Raw genomic sequence first — 17,203 nt, 5'->3', positions numbered from 1 at the left:
CTACCTTTTTAAGCTGTCCCATGTGTTCCACTACAAAGTAATCAGTCTTTATGCACAAATTAGAGCCGCAATGTTGATGTTATAATGGCCCAATTATTAATTACAAAAATGAGGGTACAGAACCTTTTTGACTAAGCTTCTGATTAGGCATTAATAATGACAACAAAAGTGTAATCTTGACCAGAATAGATCGTTCAATTAAAAAAATCATTAAGTCATGGCTCAGCGACAGGAGTAAAATATTTGTGCATTTCTATTCTTACCACACTATTCATTAAATCAATCATGCAAGTCTCAATGTGGGACCATGCATAATTAGGTTAAATATAAACAGCAAGGTGCCGGTCAGGGTTATCTACTGTCTGAACATGCTGCGAGTCGCACTGCAAGAAACACTAGACGTTGTGCAATCGGTAAAAAAATGCAGTTCAGCAGAGCTGGTTCATTACCTACAAAATTCATTGCTCACATCTCCGACACGCATTTGTTTTCAACCAGTAGCAGAGGAATTTTTGCCACTCCCCAGAGGGTGCCACATCTTGTGAAAAGGTGGACTGTCAGGAAGTAAACGTGCATTGCCAGTTGTGAGTCACTGAGGTTGTGTGAATGTTTCGGCCGAAACCGACAGTTGCAAGAAAGTCTCATGCTGCTCCCTTGCTGCGCCCTTGCGATCTCGAAGTCGCAAGTCGCTATTCCAATCAGTGCCATCTTGGATGCAACGTGAAGCTTGTTCTACTAGTGGCTTCTCGTTGCTGGCAACAGTCAATCGACAACGCTCAGAATGATGGTGTCACTGAACGTACGAAATGCATTGCACCAAGCAAAGAAAACCGATGAAAAATCAATGCATCAATGGCGTTCTCAGTCCCTATACTTCTGTTTCACACTTAGCATGCAATGGTTAGGAAGCTAAGCGACTACAGCACCCAAAAAAGCATATCACTCCGCCGTGTATCACTAACTTCTCGAAGCCTTGGTGAAGGTTATCATGGAAACATGGAGAAGCATAAAACAACATGCTCAGCATTTCAAATCATGAACAAGGCAGTCTGGCACTGTTATTGAGCTTTCTGAATAAAATTTGCACTGATGGTGAACTACTTTTTGGGCACTGATGGAGTTAAGAGGAAATAGGCGTGCTAGCCATGTATCACTCCACTGTATGCCAATCTTTTGAGGTCTCTGTGAAAGGCAGGACAAAAATGTCATAAGAGGTAAAACGAAGTGCAGGACATTGCCAGTTGTGGTACTTGAACTTTTCCACAACAAAAGATGCCTGTCTGCACTTAGGACAAACGACGAGTTAGTTTGTGGGCACAAAAGTAGCTAGCACGAATAGGCGTGCGAGCTTTGGCAGCATTGGACGCTATGTATGAAACCAAGTATAAGCAGCCAAAAGGATAATGCAAAATACAGTAGAACCCCACTGTTACACTGCCAGGTGCTGCGATTTTCTGACTATTGAGTTTTTGCGAGCCAGTCCCGCTTCAGTTCCCAAAGAAGGCCATTAAATATACACTTGACTGACACATTGCAATGGTGACAGTGCTCCTGCATGGCACATTGTGAATTTCACCTCACGGCAGTGCTTTGACCAGAGCCAGCACTGACAGTTTACATTCAGCATGTGTGGAATGCAGACTGCACATCAGCCAAAGAAGACTCCATACTCCACTGGTAATTGACTGGCATTGTATTTGGTGGGCCCCACTGCAGCATGCCAATGTTGACACCATACACGCTTATGAGCGGAGTGAATTATGTTGAGGCTGTTTGTGCAGTTCCACCACAGCTGTAATGCAAACAAAAATGACTGATGGCGAAAAAAACAAAACTACACTGCAGCAGGTAGCGGGTGAGCAGTGCTGTACGGGGTGCGGTTGCACGGGTCAGTGCCGAGGCTTTTGTTTCTGTCATCAACATTTTCTTGTCGCCTGCAGCTTAAAAGATGCCATGTCTAGATTCGAATAGATGAGGATTGTGTAGGATTAAAGCAGTTGTTGCAAAAAAAGCGCAGAAGCAGACACGTGCTGAAATTTTGCCTGCTCATCGCGCTCCTTCCTCACTGCTGCCTCCGTTCCATCAACAGCTGCTCAAGCAGACTAAGTACCATCGTAGGACGTTTCAGACATTCTGTGCGTGCAAAATGGTCATGCAAGCCCCAAAGCCCTGCAAATTTCAGAGAAGCATGTTGCACCTGCTAGAAATAAAAGAAAAGCGGCAGACAATGATGTCCAATTTTTTCAAGCACTGTATTCGGCCACCAAGTTTCCCGACTGTTGCATTTTTTTTTTCACAGTTGCATGAAAAATGTAAGAGTGGGGTTCTACTGTATAGTCAACCCATTGGAGACGACCACCACAACCCTATTAACTAGCGGTCGTGTATGGTATCGCGCCATCAGTTTTAGCTAATCAGAAAATAATTCACAAGATTACACTGAGGAGTGGAAAAGTCTATGTTGACCAAAAAAGGAAGTTGTTTTATGCATGCCCTGCTTTGGAAACAAATAACAGCAAAGGCAAAGGACAGCCTCTTGGACAGCACTCTCGCAAAGTCATACCCTTTGTCATGATCAGGAAAGCACAATTACACGTGCACAAACCGGAACAAACACTTTGCACTTACTGATGTGCCAACATAAAGGGTTGATTAAATGCCCCACTCGTGTGCAGGTCAATAATGAAAAGCAACTAAATAAGCAACTGAAATTTTATGCTGATGTGTACTCATGCTCCTACCGATTGTGCAGCATCTAGTATTTATTGCAGCATGACCCACTGCAAAAATAGACAGTGGACCCTGAAGAACTTGACAAAACATTGTAAGCTTGTTAGACTTACAGCAGTGCAGCTTAACACAAGTGCCTAACATCAGGTTGTGAGAACATAGAGCCCCAATTAAAGTCAAACCTCGATATAATGAACATGGATATTATGAATTACTGGTAAAAGTGCGCAAATATTCGAAATTTAGAATACGAATAGAATATGTTGATATTCGGTTCATACCCACAAGAGAAATTGATATTCGAGAATTTCCAAATATTCAGCAGTGATCTTATATTGCAATGGCATTCATAAATTCTACCATGGCAAAACCACAATATCTGGGCAAATTATCTGACGAACGAGTTTAAAGTGCCATGAAAACAATACAAATGAGTACTTTTCGCTTTCTTCTTTGGCATTTATCGTGTGGACCAACTGCATTTGGACGCTGCTAGGCTTGACTTCATGCAAAATTCCACAAACGGGCTTTCCCACATATGGAACCTGATGTGAATAAGATGGCCAACCACCCGCTAAGCACAATCACGAGAAAGCACGCAGTTTTTTTCTTTTATCCTTTCATAATGTGTTACATACTTAACGCCCACACCCACGGCATTTGTCCTGTCGCCTTCATAACTCTCCTAGCGTGAGCTCCACCATCTTGTTTTGGTCAACTATGATATGACCATGAAACGGATATATCGAACTGCCAAGTGCCAAGCTGTTCACACACTGATGGCAGGCAGCAGGCTTTGCCTCAATAAATAAGTGACTGGTGGTGATGCAGCAAGCGTCTGCGCCAAAATTAACGCTATATCTCGCTAGTGCCAACAGCTCCATGGAAGACACAGCAGGGTGAAAAGTTGCTAGCCAAGCAGTCGGCACCCATTCACATGTCTTGCGGCCATCGATAGCACCCCTGGAACCAGCAACTTGGTCGGTTGTAACCTTTCAGCAGCCATCCTGTACCCGCATAGACTGTCGCATAGGTGGTGAAAACTGTGAAAGCCTCTGTTCTGGCATCCAGTTTTTCATGTGATACTGTGATACAGGGAACCCATCCAAGTTGACATTTGAACTGCCACTGCCGTGTGCTACCATTGCTGTGCAGAAAAGCCAATCTAGCAGACATTTGGCAATCTGTTCATTGCGGCCTCCAGAATCGCTGCGAGCAGCATGGAAATGGTGCTAAAGCAGCCATCCTTTTACAGAATAAATTGCAGTTCTCTTGCACATGCTAGTGGCTAAATTTTGTATTACGAATTTTGGCTATATCGAGCTATTTTACGTTTTTTTTGTTTGCTTTATAACAAGGTCTGACAAGCACAAGAATACAAAGGACTTCAAAGAAAACTTGTTCTCTCACAAGACAAAAAAACAAACATTTAAAAATTTGCACAGCAGCTGTAGTAAAACACTCAGCTGCCTCGTGTTTTGCCTGTTTGCCTGAGAGAATTTCTGCTTGCATAAAACTATTTTAATAATGCTCTTGCAGCACTGCTAGAACAACGTATACAAGTTTTCTGTATCTTGACCAGATTTTTTTTTTTTACTGTGCTCATGAACTAAACAATATCCCTGAAGTGCTCAGTATATCAGAATTCAGCTTGAGAGTTCATTTTGAAGAGAGTACACTGCATAAGACTGCAAGCAAGCATGCATTGCATCCGATAGTCTCGTTGCAAGAAACTTCATTACGCCTTACTATGCCAATTTAACCATGCTGCAAAAGCAAAGCAGAGTTACACATGCTGGCTGCTGGAAGCCACTAAGCCAGTCCTTTCGACTGCAGTAAAACAGCATTCCTATCCAACAGTTCAACTGTGCAGCACATGAGACACGCGTCTATAGCTGTACTTGGGTAAACCTACAATAAGAGCTCTATGCACAGCCCACCTTGAGCATGAGCTCGCGACAAGAAAGTCGGTGGTCTTCACTGGAAAATATGCGTGCCAACTCCAAGAATGTCTGCAACCGATCAGGGGCCACTCGTGCCCACACACTTGACAAGCGGTATATGTCGTTGCTCTGCAGTGCTGCAATGACAGCCTTGAGAGAGGAAAAGTTTTTGAGCAGCCGCAGCTCCTGGGCCACACCAATCCACTTGGCAAGCAGGCGGACACGGTTGCCCTCGTCCCAGCGTTCCCACAGCAGCGTTGAGGTGACACGGCGCGAGACCGCATTAAATTGCTGCACAGTGGCTGTGGCTGTATTATGCACAGTGCCTGCCCAATCCCGTGGACCCCGCTTGCGCCACATGGCAGACAGGCAGTGGTGTGGTACCAGGCGCCGAAAGAGGTCCTGCAACGAGAGGAGGCATCAGCCACACTACAGAAGCCACCCAGCTGCAGACACTAAAACCCCATGAGAGATTTTGCAAATAAAAATACAGAGGGAAAGATGAAATGAGCTTACTGCGTCCATCCAGGTCAGCTGGCGGGCAATATTCTCTTCTGCCAGATCCTGCAGCCAGAGGGGACCTCCTGCCATCTGAGCTCGAGCCTGGGCTCCTGGCCAACTGTTCACAAATACCACATTCCATGGTTGTGGCTTGAAGAATGGTCCCTCTGGCAAATGCAAGAAAGGAGCACGCTCTCAGCTAAGGCATTTAACTCGCTGCAGTCAACAGGCAAGCAGGTTTTTCTGACCTGCATCATGCTGGATCAATTAAACTGCAAGCATTGAAATCCAGTAAATAGGCCCTGAAATTTCTGTTCCAAAGAGCTCTGTTGAAAAACCACATGCTACAGTAGAAACTTGATATGAATTGCACGGGGTTTCAAAAAACATTCACATCATCCAAAATGAACAAAATCCGCACATACAGTGAAAGCTTGTTAATTCGACCGCTGTTAATTCAGAAATCCAGATAATTCTAACTGCCGCCTCAGCCCTGGACAATGCCTGTGCAAGTCTAGGTGTTGGATGCTACATGTCTCACAGCAGTTAATCTGAACAGGCTCGTGAAGCGAGGCCACGTTCAGGCATGACTCGCATAACAAGAGATCGTCGAAACAGCCCTGCACACACGTGAATTGCATGCTGCACATTCACCAGTGCTCCTCATATGTGTGCGTGATGGAAGATGTGACGACAAATGGACATACTGATCTCCGAGAACAGTCCGACCGCATAGTAGATAACTGTAGAAACTGTAGATAATTGCCAAGTTAGGCGCACCGATGGAGTACAAGGTCAAACAGTTCATGCACATTCGGTGAGAGGGAAGTGGGGGGGGGGGGGGGGGTGCAGATCAATTCATCCAATCATCCCCCCATACCTCAAGAGACTGAGTCAACAATCCAGATTCTCTACCATCATTCTGCCCCCATTCCTCTAAAATTCATCCTAACCCATCCACCAGACGTGGCCAACCCAAAGTCCAGTCCTCTCATCAACCTTACTACAGCTCTTAATTGTAATTAGCTCGCAGACAAGCGCTGACTTCCAAGTGAATTTAGTTGGAAGTTAGCGCTTCTCTGTCTTTTCTCGTCTGTCGTTTTCTGTGCGCTTTGTCGCAAGAATGGATTACCAACTAGCCCAAACCCACACCATATTAAGCTTCACATGAAGACTCCACAGTCACCTTTCTCAGGGTCCCTTGCAAGAAACTGCTGCAGCCGCTGCCTAGCTCGCAGCTCCAGACTGGAACCAGGTTCCAGTTGAGCCTGGGCCAGGTCAAGAAGTTGGTGCAGCACCGAGAACTGGGGTGGTTCGTACAGATCCTCCGGATACATGTCCAGCCACACCAGCAGGGCCTGAACCAGTGCCCTGAACAGAAACAGGTACTGAAACTCCCTCCTCTATGTATTCCTCCACACCTTTACTTATCATTGCTTTCTGACTTTAAGCATGTTTTATTTAGAATACCTGAGCAATCATCATCCAAAGATAAAGTCACTTTGATGAAAGTCAGCTTCAGTTCCACTCTCACCACAGTCAGTGGGAACCCACTCATCAACTTGAGGACAGTAACGTCACAAAAGCAATGATATTGACCTTGGGTAAATGCTAACACTACCACATCTTAATTCTATGCTTCCATGCCTTGGCGCTAAGTGTCCAGTGCACACACATTAAGTGTGCACTACACAAGACCACTCATATCCAACACTTTGCACTGCCTTCCCGAAAACTGCACCTTCCCCCTCGGGAGAGCTGGCTGGCTCGCTCCACCAACAGCACCTCCAAAAACTCTTAATGCCATTCCTAATCAAGCCCGTCCCAGATGCGCTGGGAGAGGAGTGGTAAAAGCATGACGAATGCCGGATTAGGCATGGTAAATTCATTTTTCTCTCATCACACATCACTATGCCAGGACAAAAGCCAATATGCCAGATAATGAATCACCGTGCTACAAAATATTGTAAGTGCCTGTACCATGTGCCTACTCTTGTAATGATGCCAATTGGGATTGACAGTACTCTGGAAAAAAAAAAATCTTTTGTTAACGGAAGAACCAGAAGTGGACTTGGAAGAGCCCGAACGGAGAGTTTAAAAATGAGAGTGCATATTGTGCACGCATCCTGGCATAATTCAATATATGGAAGTATTCAGCAAGGTGGAGATGTAGTGACCATAGGATAGTGAAGAGGAAACAGAGGAAATTAATAAGGAAAAAGCATATGAATGAGTAAGCGGTAAGAAGGAAAATAGAGGAATACAGGATCTTGCCGAAGAACAGATATTCCACTTTAATGGAGGACGATGACCTTTCAGGAAATTCAGGCACGTGTTCAAGGGGGGCCCCAAGGGGACCTGAGGGTGTCTACAGGTATCTGCAGTGTACCTGTGTACTTGGGCTCCCTTATGTTCTACAAGGAAATGAATATACAGAGGGCTGGTCCAACCTAGGACAAAAGTACGCCTTTAAAGAAGTCATAGCAACCAACTGAAAACAGTTACTTAGCCAAAGCTGACTCCTGATTACAAAGAGTTTCAAAACCTGTGCAATGTAACGAAAAAAAGAAAGAAAATACCAAACAACAACACACCCTCGTCATTTGAGATTGAAATAGCAAACAGAGCATTAGGAATGCAAAAAAAAAAAAAAAACTCCCAGAACAGTTACGAGTGTGTAACATGAATGTTTGAGCGTTAGCTGTGGTGTGAGAGCAAAGAATTTTTGTAGGTAGTGTTTTGGTGTAAACTACCAGGCACCTCTCCAATGCTCGATACATGTACTCCTACATGCATTGCTTTGAGCACCACGTTCCTTCCGCACAGCCTTGCCGACATTTTATCAAATGTACACAGGCGAAGCCGGCCGCAGCAGCATCTTGGCACACTGTCAAGCTCGCTGAGCGAGCTACTGCTGCTGGCACTCCTGTCAGAACACAAACACGCCATGCGATTACTGGCGTGCAGCATCTTGGTGTTATGCAAAGGACCGTGCTGCTGACTGCACTGACAATGATGGTGGGAAATTGAGGAACGAGTCAAGATGATGATTAATTTTAGTGGCGCAAGGGCAGCTTTGGCTAAAGAGCACAATAGCACAAGCTGTTTTTTGTCAACACAAGGTGGGGTCGAAGACTTATTTTCTGAGCATTTCCCCCTACAGAAGCGGAGCAAAAGGCCACAGGGAAATGAAAACTGGCGGGTGCCAGTGGAAACTGATCTGTGCCAACAGAAATTGGAGGGTGCCCGGTGACACTGGGGGTCAAACCCCGCACCTCCCACATACAAGGCGAATGCTCAAACCACTAGGCCACCGCAGTAGCAAGAGCTGAAAGTTAAGATGAACTAAGGCTCTAAAAACGTACTATTTGAAGGGAGATTTACAACCAACGGGAGTGGACAGCTCAAGAACGACACTCATGTGGGGGCAATCAGCAATAGTGAAGCGTGGCTGGCGCTTTGTCTTAACTGTCTTCCTTACAAGAGGATGGCACCGCCACCGCTACAAAACGAGCTAAGAAGAGCTAATGCTCTGAACAAGTGCATATAAGAACAAACCTATGTAACATATATGTTTACACCTGACTGACTTATCCCAAGTTATCCCAGACACAGGAAAAAAAAGAATGGCTGGCAGTTTAGCATTGCTTACCATGAAATAATGTGCAAAAGCACGTTTTTTTGCAGGTAGACACCACAGCCACGTACCTCAAAGAGCCAATTATGCACCTTTCCTTTTTTAAAAATTAACGGAGTCTAAACCTTCTGTTGGTTTTGAGAAAACGAAAGGTACATAACTGCTTCAATTTGTATATGAACGACACCACCTACTCACAGAGCGATTGAGGCAACCCACTGAGCTAGTTAAAGTTGCTACTCAGAGGCTTCACACAGACACACATCGCTGAAACCGGGGGAGTGCGGCTAGAAGTGCTCTCACACTAAAAGCCAGCACGGAGGTTGACGTAACTATCATAGTTGCCACTGTAAGCTGCAACCACATGTAGCATCAAATGCGAATGAAAAACTTTCCTTAGAATCTGAGACACAGTAGAGTCCCACTACAAAGAAATTCGCGGGGCACGCAAAAAACTTCGCTGAACCAAAAGCTTCGTTGTCATGAAATCGGGCCAGAACATTGGCAGATTGGACTGGATAATTCATGAACAACGTTTATTTTCAAAAAATCTGTGAGCTCTGGTATTTTGCAGTTTCGAAATCAGTGCTGTGGTGAGATTTTCATGGCACTCCACAAATACCTGACAATGGACGCATTAATCTAATAAACGCGCCTGCTACATTGGCTATCAAATTGGATTGGATTGGTAAAACTTTTATTTGAGCCTGAAGTAAAATGCACGAGCAAACGTGCGCTCCGGACGAGGCCTACATCGTCTTCTGGGCGCCGGCCGCGCAGCCTGGGTCCCCGCTCGCCGTTGTCGGCTTGCTGGGTCCCTGTTGGGGCCTGTGCCTCGATGACCTGCTGGACTGCCCATGGCTATCAAAACTATCTTTTTCTGCACACGTTAGAAAAGCGCTCCTGCTTTCATCCTGCGAGAATCCGTATTAAGACTGCACTACCTGGAGGCACTTCAGTGTGGACTAGACATACGTGCGTTCGCGTCACTGCGCGTTTAAGAGGGGCCACATGCACCTCAAAATCTACAGTTCAGACGACGTGCCAGAAATGTGGTTGCTCAAATTCTTTGAAGACGTTTCGCAAAGCGTGGTACAAACATGTTGGTGGAGTGTCATTCTGTTGAGACTCCGCCTAGAACCATTGACACACTACGCAGCACTGCCTGTATTCGGTATGCTGACCGGGCTGTAAAAAATTATTCTGCGCAAACTACTGGCCAGTTTGGGCTCCACCACCGAGCACAAAGAGCTAATGGTAGTCCAAATTTTTCTATAAACAATTTCGGATTGAAACTTGCCTGGATTGTCCGAAGTCTAAAAAACCGCAGTTGGCCGCAACATAGTTTTCTTTGCGGTAAGCGGAGCAGCCGATTCGATAGGCTGTGCCATACACGAACGAGAGAAACACGCTGAATAGATTGGTTTGATTGTTCAATAGTACTCAGCCTGCAAAAATATGGTACGCACGTGCACTGTTCTCTGTTTGCCGGCACTTTAAGCAAGTGGGACAACATGAGTCCTCCTGTCCTAAAAACAGGTTAAATAATTACTATTTGCAACACCCTACATAGTATTGCGAGGTGTGTCGCGAATGTTTACAAGCAACACTGTTAACACAGTAGATTTGTTGCACTTGTAAGCAATATGTGCGGTACATTAAGAACCTCACATCTTCTGCGAGCTGGTACTAGCATGCAATTGTCACAAGGCATTGCACACCGGTCCCATGAGGACAAGGGGCACACACCTGTCTCTCCACCCACTGCCCAAGAGGCCCATGACAACTCTAAAGCAGCCTGCCCTTCGGGTATAAGAAAGGGAGGGAATGATTGTTCCTCTACGATTGGTTAGCGGGGAACAAAGGGCCATTGCAGTGGGTGGTGTGCCTTTTACATCTCAGACTTCACTTGCATGGTCACCAGGGTTCCTCACTGTCCCACCTGAACTTAAGAGCAGTCGTAAGAGTTTTAAAACTATTGATGATGAGAAAGTAAGCTACCCTTCCGATTTCACTCACTGCGAGAACACCACTTTATGCTCTTGTTTTGCACATTGCACCAATAAAAGTCTTCTTAAGGGGCCCTGTTTATCTATTTTACGCAAATCTTACATGGCTGCAACTGGTTGCACCACAGGTAGGACAACATGACAGAATAACAGGAATGACTAAGGGTAATTGGCACAGAAGCTCGCCTTCCAGGCTATGCCACTAGCACAGTGTCCCCTAAATGCAAGTGTAGTAAAGCACATCTAAACAAGAAAATGGCAAATAAAGGACGACTACTGACTGAACAATAGTTCTTTCTTATGCATTAGTTAAAAAGCCGCGCCCAACCAATGCATTAACTGAATGCTCGCCAAATTAACTCAGAATTCCACTAGACTGCTCCAAATAGTTCACATATATAATTTTTAATTTTACTAACTTATACTAAATTCACTGCAACCTCTCAAGAATGCACAATTTACAAAATTTTATAATTTGGCTGCTCTGGAAGCATTGACACTGCCAGGGACACGGATTCACACTGGAAGAGATTAAGAAAAAAAAAAAAACCATACATTACACTTCTACCCACTGCCTGGTATAAAGGGGAGGATGCAAGGAAGGCCCTGGTCCAACTTCATACCGCTTTGAGTTTCACCTAGCAAGTAGTAGTTTAATTATATTTCATTTTCTTTTTATTTGTGAAGCTAAGTCAAGACCCGTGCCAATCCAGCTGACCACTGTCATTTCTGGTAAAGCAGAGCATTTTTTCTACGAATACGTGCTAACTTTTACTTCTGGGGCACGTGCACATATCCTGGAAGGCGAGGTGGTAAAGCAGCTGTTTCTTTTCAAGACCTCCCATCCGTGTGACCGTGAAGGTCACTGGCAAACATCCGCAGCTAACATGGATGAACAGGAACATCAGCTCACAGTTGCAACAGGAATGCAAGCATTCTTCATCTTGTTTTTGAAAACTGATACAAATTGGGCCCTGTGAAACACTTTTGGTCAGAACACTACCTTGTTGCCAAGTTGACCTCATGAAATTGTGTAAATTGACCAACATGCTAAAAAGTGCTGCTGCTACAGATTCAGAGTTCCTCAACATCACTCAGATGAAAGCTACTTTGCACCAAACAAACAAATGTGGTTCAATTACTGGTGATGTCGCTGAGATGTTGCACTGAGGCCCTTCGCACCATCCCGATTCTTCAGCTCCCGAAACCTGCACAAAAGTAAATTGATTTTTATTAGCCACAGAAGACTCACATCCAGAAGACAAAATTTTGTTTACTTATTGACTGACTGACTGACTGCTTGATTTGACTACTAAATTAATATAGCTTCTATGTGAAAAAGCAACTCTGTGGGCTACCAGGCACGCTATAGTAGAGAGGTTGTTTTAACTCTTTCGTTACCACTACACTATGCATTGATCACCGGTGATCAATGGATTCGAAGTGCGATTTCAGTGCTACCGGAGTCACCGAGGACTTGTTGCGGAAAATAATGGGTTGTTTAGACACTACTTTCATTTCTTGTGTAGTTTGTATTTTACATGCAAGGTGGCAATTTTTGAAACACCGTTGAATTCGAGGTTCTGGCATAGTGTGCTCGCGAAATGGCATCAGCTGCAGGGACGGTGCGCAATCTGATAACTCCCGTTTCACGCGATTCTACTGGATCTGCAGCAGATTTTTTCCAAACATCAGGCAGCAATGACTGACAATGACATTAAGTCAACAAATTTTGATTCCAACGAAGAAACTGTGTAAGCTAGGCACGAACCGTAGGCACTTGTCCGACCATAGATTTCGTTTTTCACTTCTTGTTTGCTTGTTTGTTCCTGTAGCCGGTATACGCATTGCACTGATGTAATGAATGATATTTCTGGCTTCTGTAGTGTCTCGACAGCTATGGGCAAGATTTACTTCCATCTACCCAAAAATGAATTGACTTCAGACCAAGCAGAAATCACGTCACCGACCTCGGATTGACGCTCCGCAATACCTTTTCGCGAAAGCTGTAGGATGTTTTCCAACTGGTTCAAAATTGTCTGAAACGTCTTCCAAAATAGTTTATTGTAAACCTAAAGCATTGTAGAGAACTTTCAGGCAATTTACAGTCAAACCTCATCATAACGAACACTGATATTACAAATTATTGGCTATATGGAACTGCTCATGAATACTTTCAAGAAACACATGAATTTGTTACTTTATATATGGAATGTGATTTTCCATAAAATGTATATATTGAACTGCAGAGTGCCAAGCTGTGCCCGCTCAGATGGCAGACGGCTAGTTTTGCCTCACTACATAGGTGACTAATGGTGGTGTGGAAAGCCTTAACGCTACAGTTCACGCTTCATCGCGCATTTGCCAACAGTGCCACAGAAGATATAGTGGCGAGAAAAACTGATAGCCAGGCGGTAGATATTAGTTCAAGCCTCTCGCACTCGTAGCTAGTGCCCTGGAACCGGTAACATGGTCGATTGCTGTAGCTCTCCAGCAGTCATCCTCTGCTCACATCCAATGACACAAGAGGTGCTGACAACGGCAATAGCTTTTGTTGAGGCGTCCAATTTTCTATGCGACACCAGTGCAATACAAGGAACCACCCAGCTGCCGCCGTGTCTCTCTTTAGAAGTGTCAACACGTACCCTTTACACACCCAACAGTAGCCCCAACTGTTGCAGTAGCACGGTGGTTTGGGCTAGTTGGCTGCTATCCATAATGCAGACAAGATTTATGCTGCGAATCTTGTCTGCATTACGAACCATAACCGAACAGTGGGAGGCACTGTTGCACAGCTCTTGGAGCTGCCACTCAAGACAGGGCTGTCGCCTGAGCTGCGTAGACTACCGTGGTGCAAGGGCATGCAGCCATCTGATCGCCAGCCCTTCCCTAAAATCTCAAATAAAGTTGTATGCACCTACCTACCTACTTGCTGCGTGCAGCAGTGCTTTGTGAGGAAGCCAACCTAACTGACGTTTGTCTTTTTTTTTTTGCAGCCTCTACAAACGCCGCCAGCGGCTTCGAAACAGTGCTAAATCTACAAAAAAGGTCTCTCCCAGCTGCCGTTCTTTCACAGATAAAATTTGGCTATACTGAGCTATTTTACAATTTTTTACCTATCTGCTGTAACGAGGTTTCACTGTATTGCTTTTTTTTTTTTTAATTTTAATGTGACTACATCATCCCAAATGGTATGGCAGAAATACTTTTCGAATTACTGCCATTTTTTTTGGCTTCTTCAAAGATGTTCTTAGTGCAAACTGATAATGTCAAAAACTGTATATTTATCCAGCTATATTTTGATACATCACAAGTTGCTCTGAAAATTTTTTGCTTGGAGTGAAAAATTTATATCAAAGACACTCTGAAAATGGCCTTTTTTTCATGTAGTAGTGTAGAAAAAAAACTGGTAGGTCAAAAAGATTTTGAGTTATAATTTCAAATTTTTAGTGGCTAGTTTAAAAACAAATTTAACACATTTTGTACATTCTGGAATATTTTCAATATATTTTTCTACAAGAAGTATCTTGTCAATACCGTTTTTTCTTAGTTTTTCACTTTTTGTGCATTTTCCAACTCTTTTCGCGATACCTACACCAAGTATTTGTGTTCACATACATGCCTTCAAAGAGTACATTCCATTGCTATCATTTTCATGCATATTGCATTTTTTACACCTCACATATTTTGCAGGAAAAAATTATGTTTCGGGCCTATCAAAAACAGTCAATTTTCTCGTGGTAACGAAAGAGTTAAAAACAGCGCTACCAGAGACGAGACACAGAACACTAGAAAACACACACTGCGCAGTGCGTGTCCTCTCATTTTCTGTATCTCATCTCTGGTAGTGCTGTTCTTAAACAACCATGAACAACTTAGTCTGCCATTCTTCTGTAGTAGAGAGCTCTGGATTAATTTCAATCACCTGGGGTTTTTGACATGAACCATAACATCAATGCACAGGTGTTCTTGCATTTCGCCTCCAAACTGAAGCCACCATGGCCAGAATTGAACCCACAAACTCGTGACCAGCAGCCAAATGCATCAGCCACTGGATCACCATGGCAGATCATAGTGTAAGCTTAGTCCATACTAGAAAAATCTGTTACTAGAACTGATTGCCCAGTCCACCAGCTGGAATGTACACCTAGAACCACAATCCAGGTGTGTTTATGACAAGAGTGATGGATACATCCAGATTCACTGAAGTGGCTGAATGCACCTGAGTACATTCAAGTTTCAACACTTGGCACCCTGCAAAAAGGGAGTTCCTGATATTAAGAACCGAGTGAGGTTTCAGGCTATTTAATAAAACAATTTATGTAGTGAAAACAAAATATCAATAAAATAAACATGTCCACAAAAAGAATGCATAATTTAACATAATGAAACAATAATAACAGTCCCCAAGCACTACAGAACATTTCGTACAACAATAACCGAAGGGACACTTTGAGTAGACAGCAATTATTTTTCAACACTAGGATCTGAGACTTGGTTACTCATAAACAAAAATAAAAAACCTCCAGTATTCACTCTTAATTTTTGCTTTTGCTCAATCAAGAATGGTGCGTACCTTCTGCAGCTCACGAGAACCTCCAGTGCATCTAATATTCTCTCCTTAGCAAAGTAAACACTTCAGCAGACACTAATCATAGCCCAATGAGCAATAAAAAGAAAAAGATGTATTAAAAAAAAAAGCTTTTATTACAGAACGAATGTGCATAAATTATACATTAGCAAAACTAAAATGAGGAAATAGGCTTGTGTAAAAGACGTAATGCATAGAAAAAATAACCAACGGTCTATTTAAGTGAAACAGTGGATATCAAGAGAAAGTTATCATAGCCAAAAGCAGTACGTAATCAGGTGAGGTGGTGAGATTAGGAAATTAGTGGGAATAGGGTGGCTGTGGCTGGAGCAAAACTGAGGAAACTGATTGCACATCAAAGGGAGAACTTTATCTTGCAGTGGAATTGACTCTGGCTGATGATCATGATTATGACCACTAGTTTACTGTGATTCTGCAAAAAAAAAAAGGACTTAAGTAGGAATGTTGTATTGACAGTCAAATTCTCATTTCTTGATACAAATGCTGTTACGGATATCAGTAGGAATGGCAAAATGATGGGAAAACTACTAATTTACCTTATTTGCTCAAATACAACACGAGGAGAAGTTAAGGACCTCAAGAGATTTTTAGAAGCGATATTACAATATAAATGAAATCCCAAACCGTTCAGGCAAACCATAGCCTAAAGAGGATCCACTGCTGCTCAGTTTTCTACCATAAAAAAAAGGCTGGAGCTTGCAAGCACGCCTGGACTTGCTCAAGAATTGCCGGTACTAGCTGCTGAGTAGCAACTGTACCTGAAAACTGCTCAAGAACTGAATTCCAGTGACAGAGACTTTGCACCATTTTTTTCTAAGCAAGACAAACAGGGTGAAGATTTTTATGTTCCGTTTTTCTGGCCTGGAATGGAAGAAGTGACCCCAGCACCCTTTTCCATTGCAGTCACAGAGATCTTGTATCAAACAAGTGCCATTCTTTGAAGATAACATGAAACATTACTGGATGCTGAGTTACAACAGCCACCTTCAATTTTTAGAAGATGGACCTCTGCAACATGCAAAGTGTATGCTCAAAAAATAAACTTGCATGTTCATTTCATGCGTCGTATGCTTCCCATGGAATTTCATAGATTTTTAATTCTGCATTCATGAAATTTCGCAGATTCTTTATTCTGTACGTGCAGAACTTAGAATTTTCCACTGCATAAAGTTAGGGGCCTTGATTATGATTAGGCCTAGAAAACTGCCTACGAGGTCTGCTGCATTAATAATTTGACAGTGGAACAGATTCTTTTGTAGTGTCTGTACCCTCATTTTCTGATGCCCATTGTGCATTCACAACAAGCCACATGATGTCTATCATCTGACATGTCTGGTAAGTGTGTCTACAAAAGCGTTTCACTCATGGAGTTCATAGCTGCTAGCTTGGTAGAGCCCAATCAAATTTGGTAAAGTTTTCATGGCAGGTATGCTTCGAACGGCTGCACTGATGAATGCCTGTGGAATTCTGTGCAAGTTTTCATTTGCGAAATTTTGTGTACGGATATAAGTCTGGCTATAACTCTGGCCCCAAAAATTGCTATTCAGGTGGGCCTCAGTCATCAGTTGCATATGAACTGGGAATCTCGAGAATACGTCACTTATGGTTACATGAAGACAAAAGCAGCACACACTTTGACAGGACGCTGGTGGTGTCTTCCTTCTTGTTCTTTGTGTTCTGTCAAAGGGTGTGCTGCTTTTATCATCATGAATCTACACCAACTTGCCCAAACGTCTGCTCTACTGCAGTTACACAATACAGGCAGGCAAGA

At 43.5% G+C, this 17,203-nt stretch overlaps 1 protein-coding gene across 9 annotated transcripts in view; it reads right to left on the bottom strand.

Annotated features, from left to right (window-relative positions):
- Window positions 1–17,203, bottom strand: part of Rgl (Ral guanine nucleotide dissociation stimulator-like) — a 57,580-nt gene that overhangs the window by 24,296 nt on the left and 16,081 nt on the right. For all 9 annotated transcript variants that reach the window (XM_077648271.1, XM_077648266.1, XM_077648265.1 and 6 more), the window contains 4 exons: window positions 11,963–12,028; window positions 6,361–6,545; window positions 5,190–5,341; window positions 4,671–5,075 (listed from right to left, as the gene is read on the bottom strand). In XM_077648271.1, the coding sequence (XP_077504397.1) occupies window positions 4,671–5,075; window positions 5,190–5,341; window positions 6,361–6,545; window positions 11,963–12,028 (808 nt within the window). The remainder of the gene's footprint in view (window positions 1–4,670; window positions 5,076–5,189; window positions 5,342–6,360; window positions 6,546–11,962; window positions 12,029–17,203) is intronic.

Source organism: Amblyomma americanum, chromosome 1 (assembly GCF_052857255.1).
Source record: "Amblyomma americanum isolate KBUSLIRL-KWMA chromosome 1, ASM5285725v1, whole genome shotgun sequence".
In the NCBI taxonomy this organism is placed as follows: domain Eukaryota; kingdom Metazoa; phylum Arthropoda; class Arachnida; order Ixodida; family Ixodidae; genus Amblyomma; species Amblyomma americanum.
This window is presented reverse-complemented; position numbering and strand designations above follow the sequence as displayed.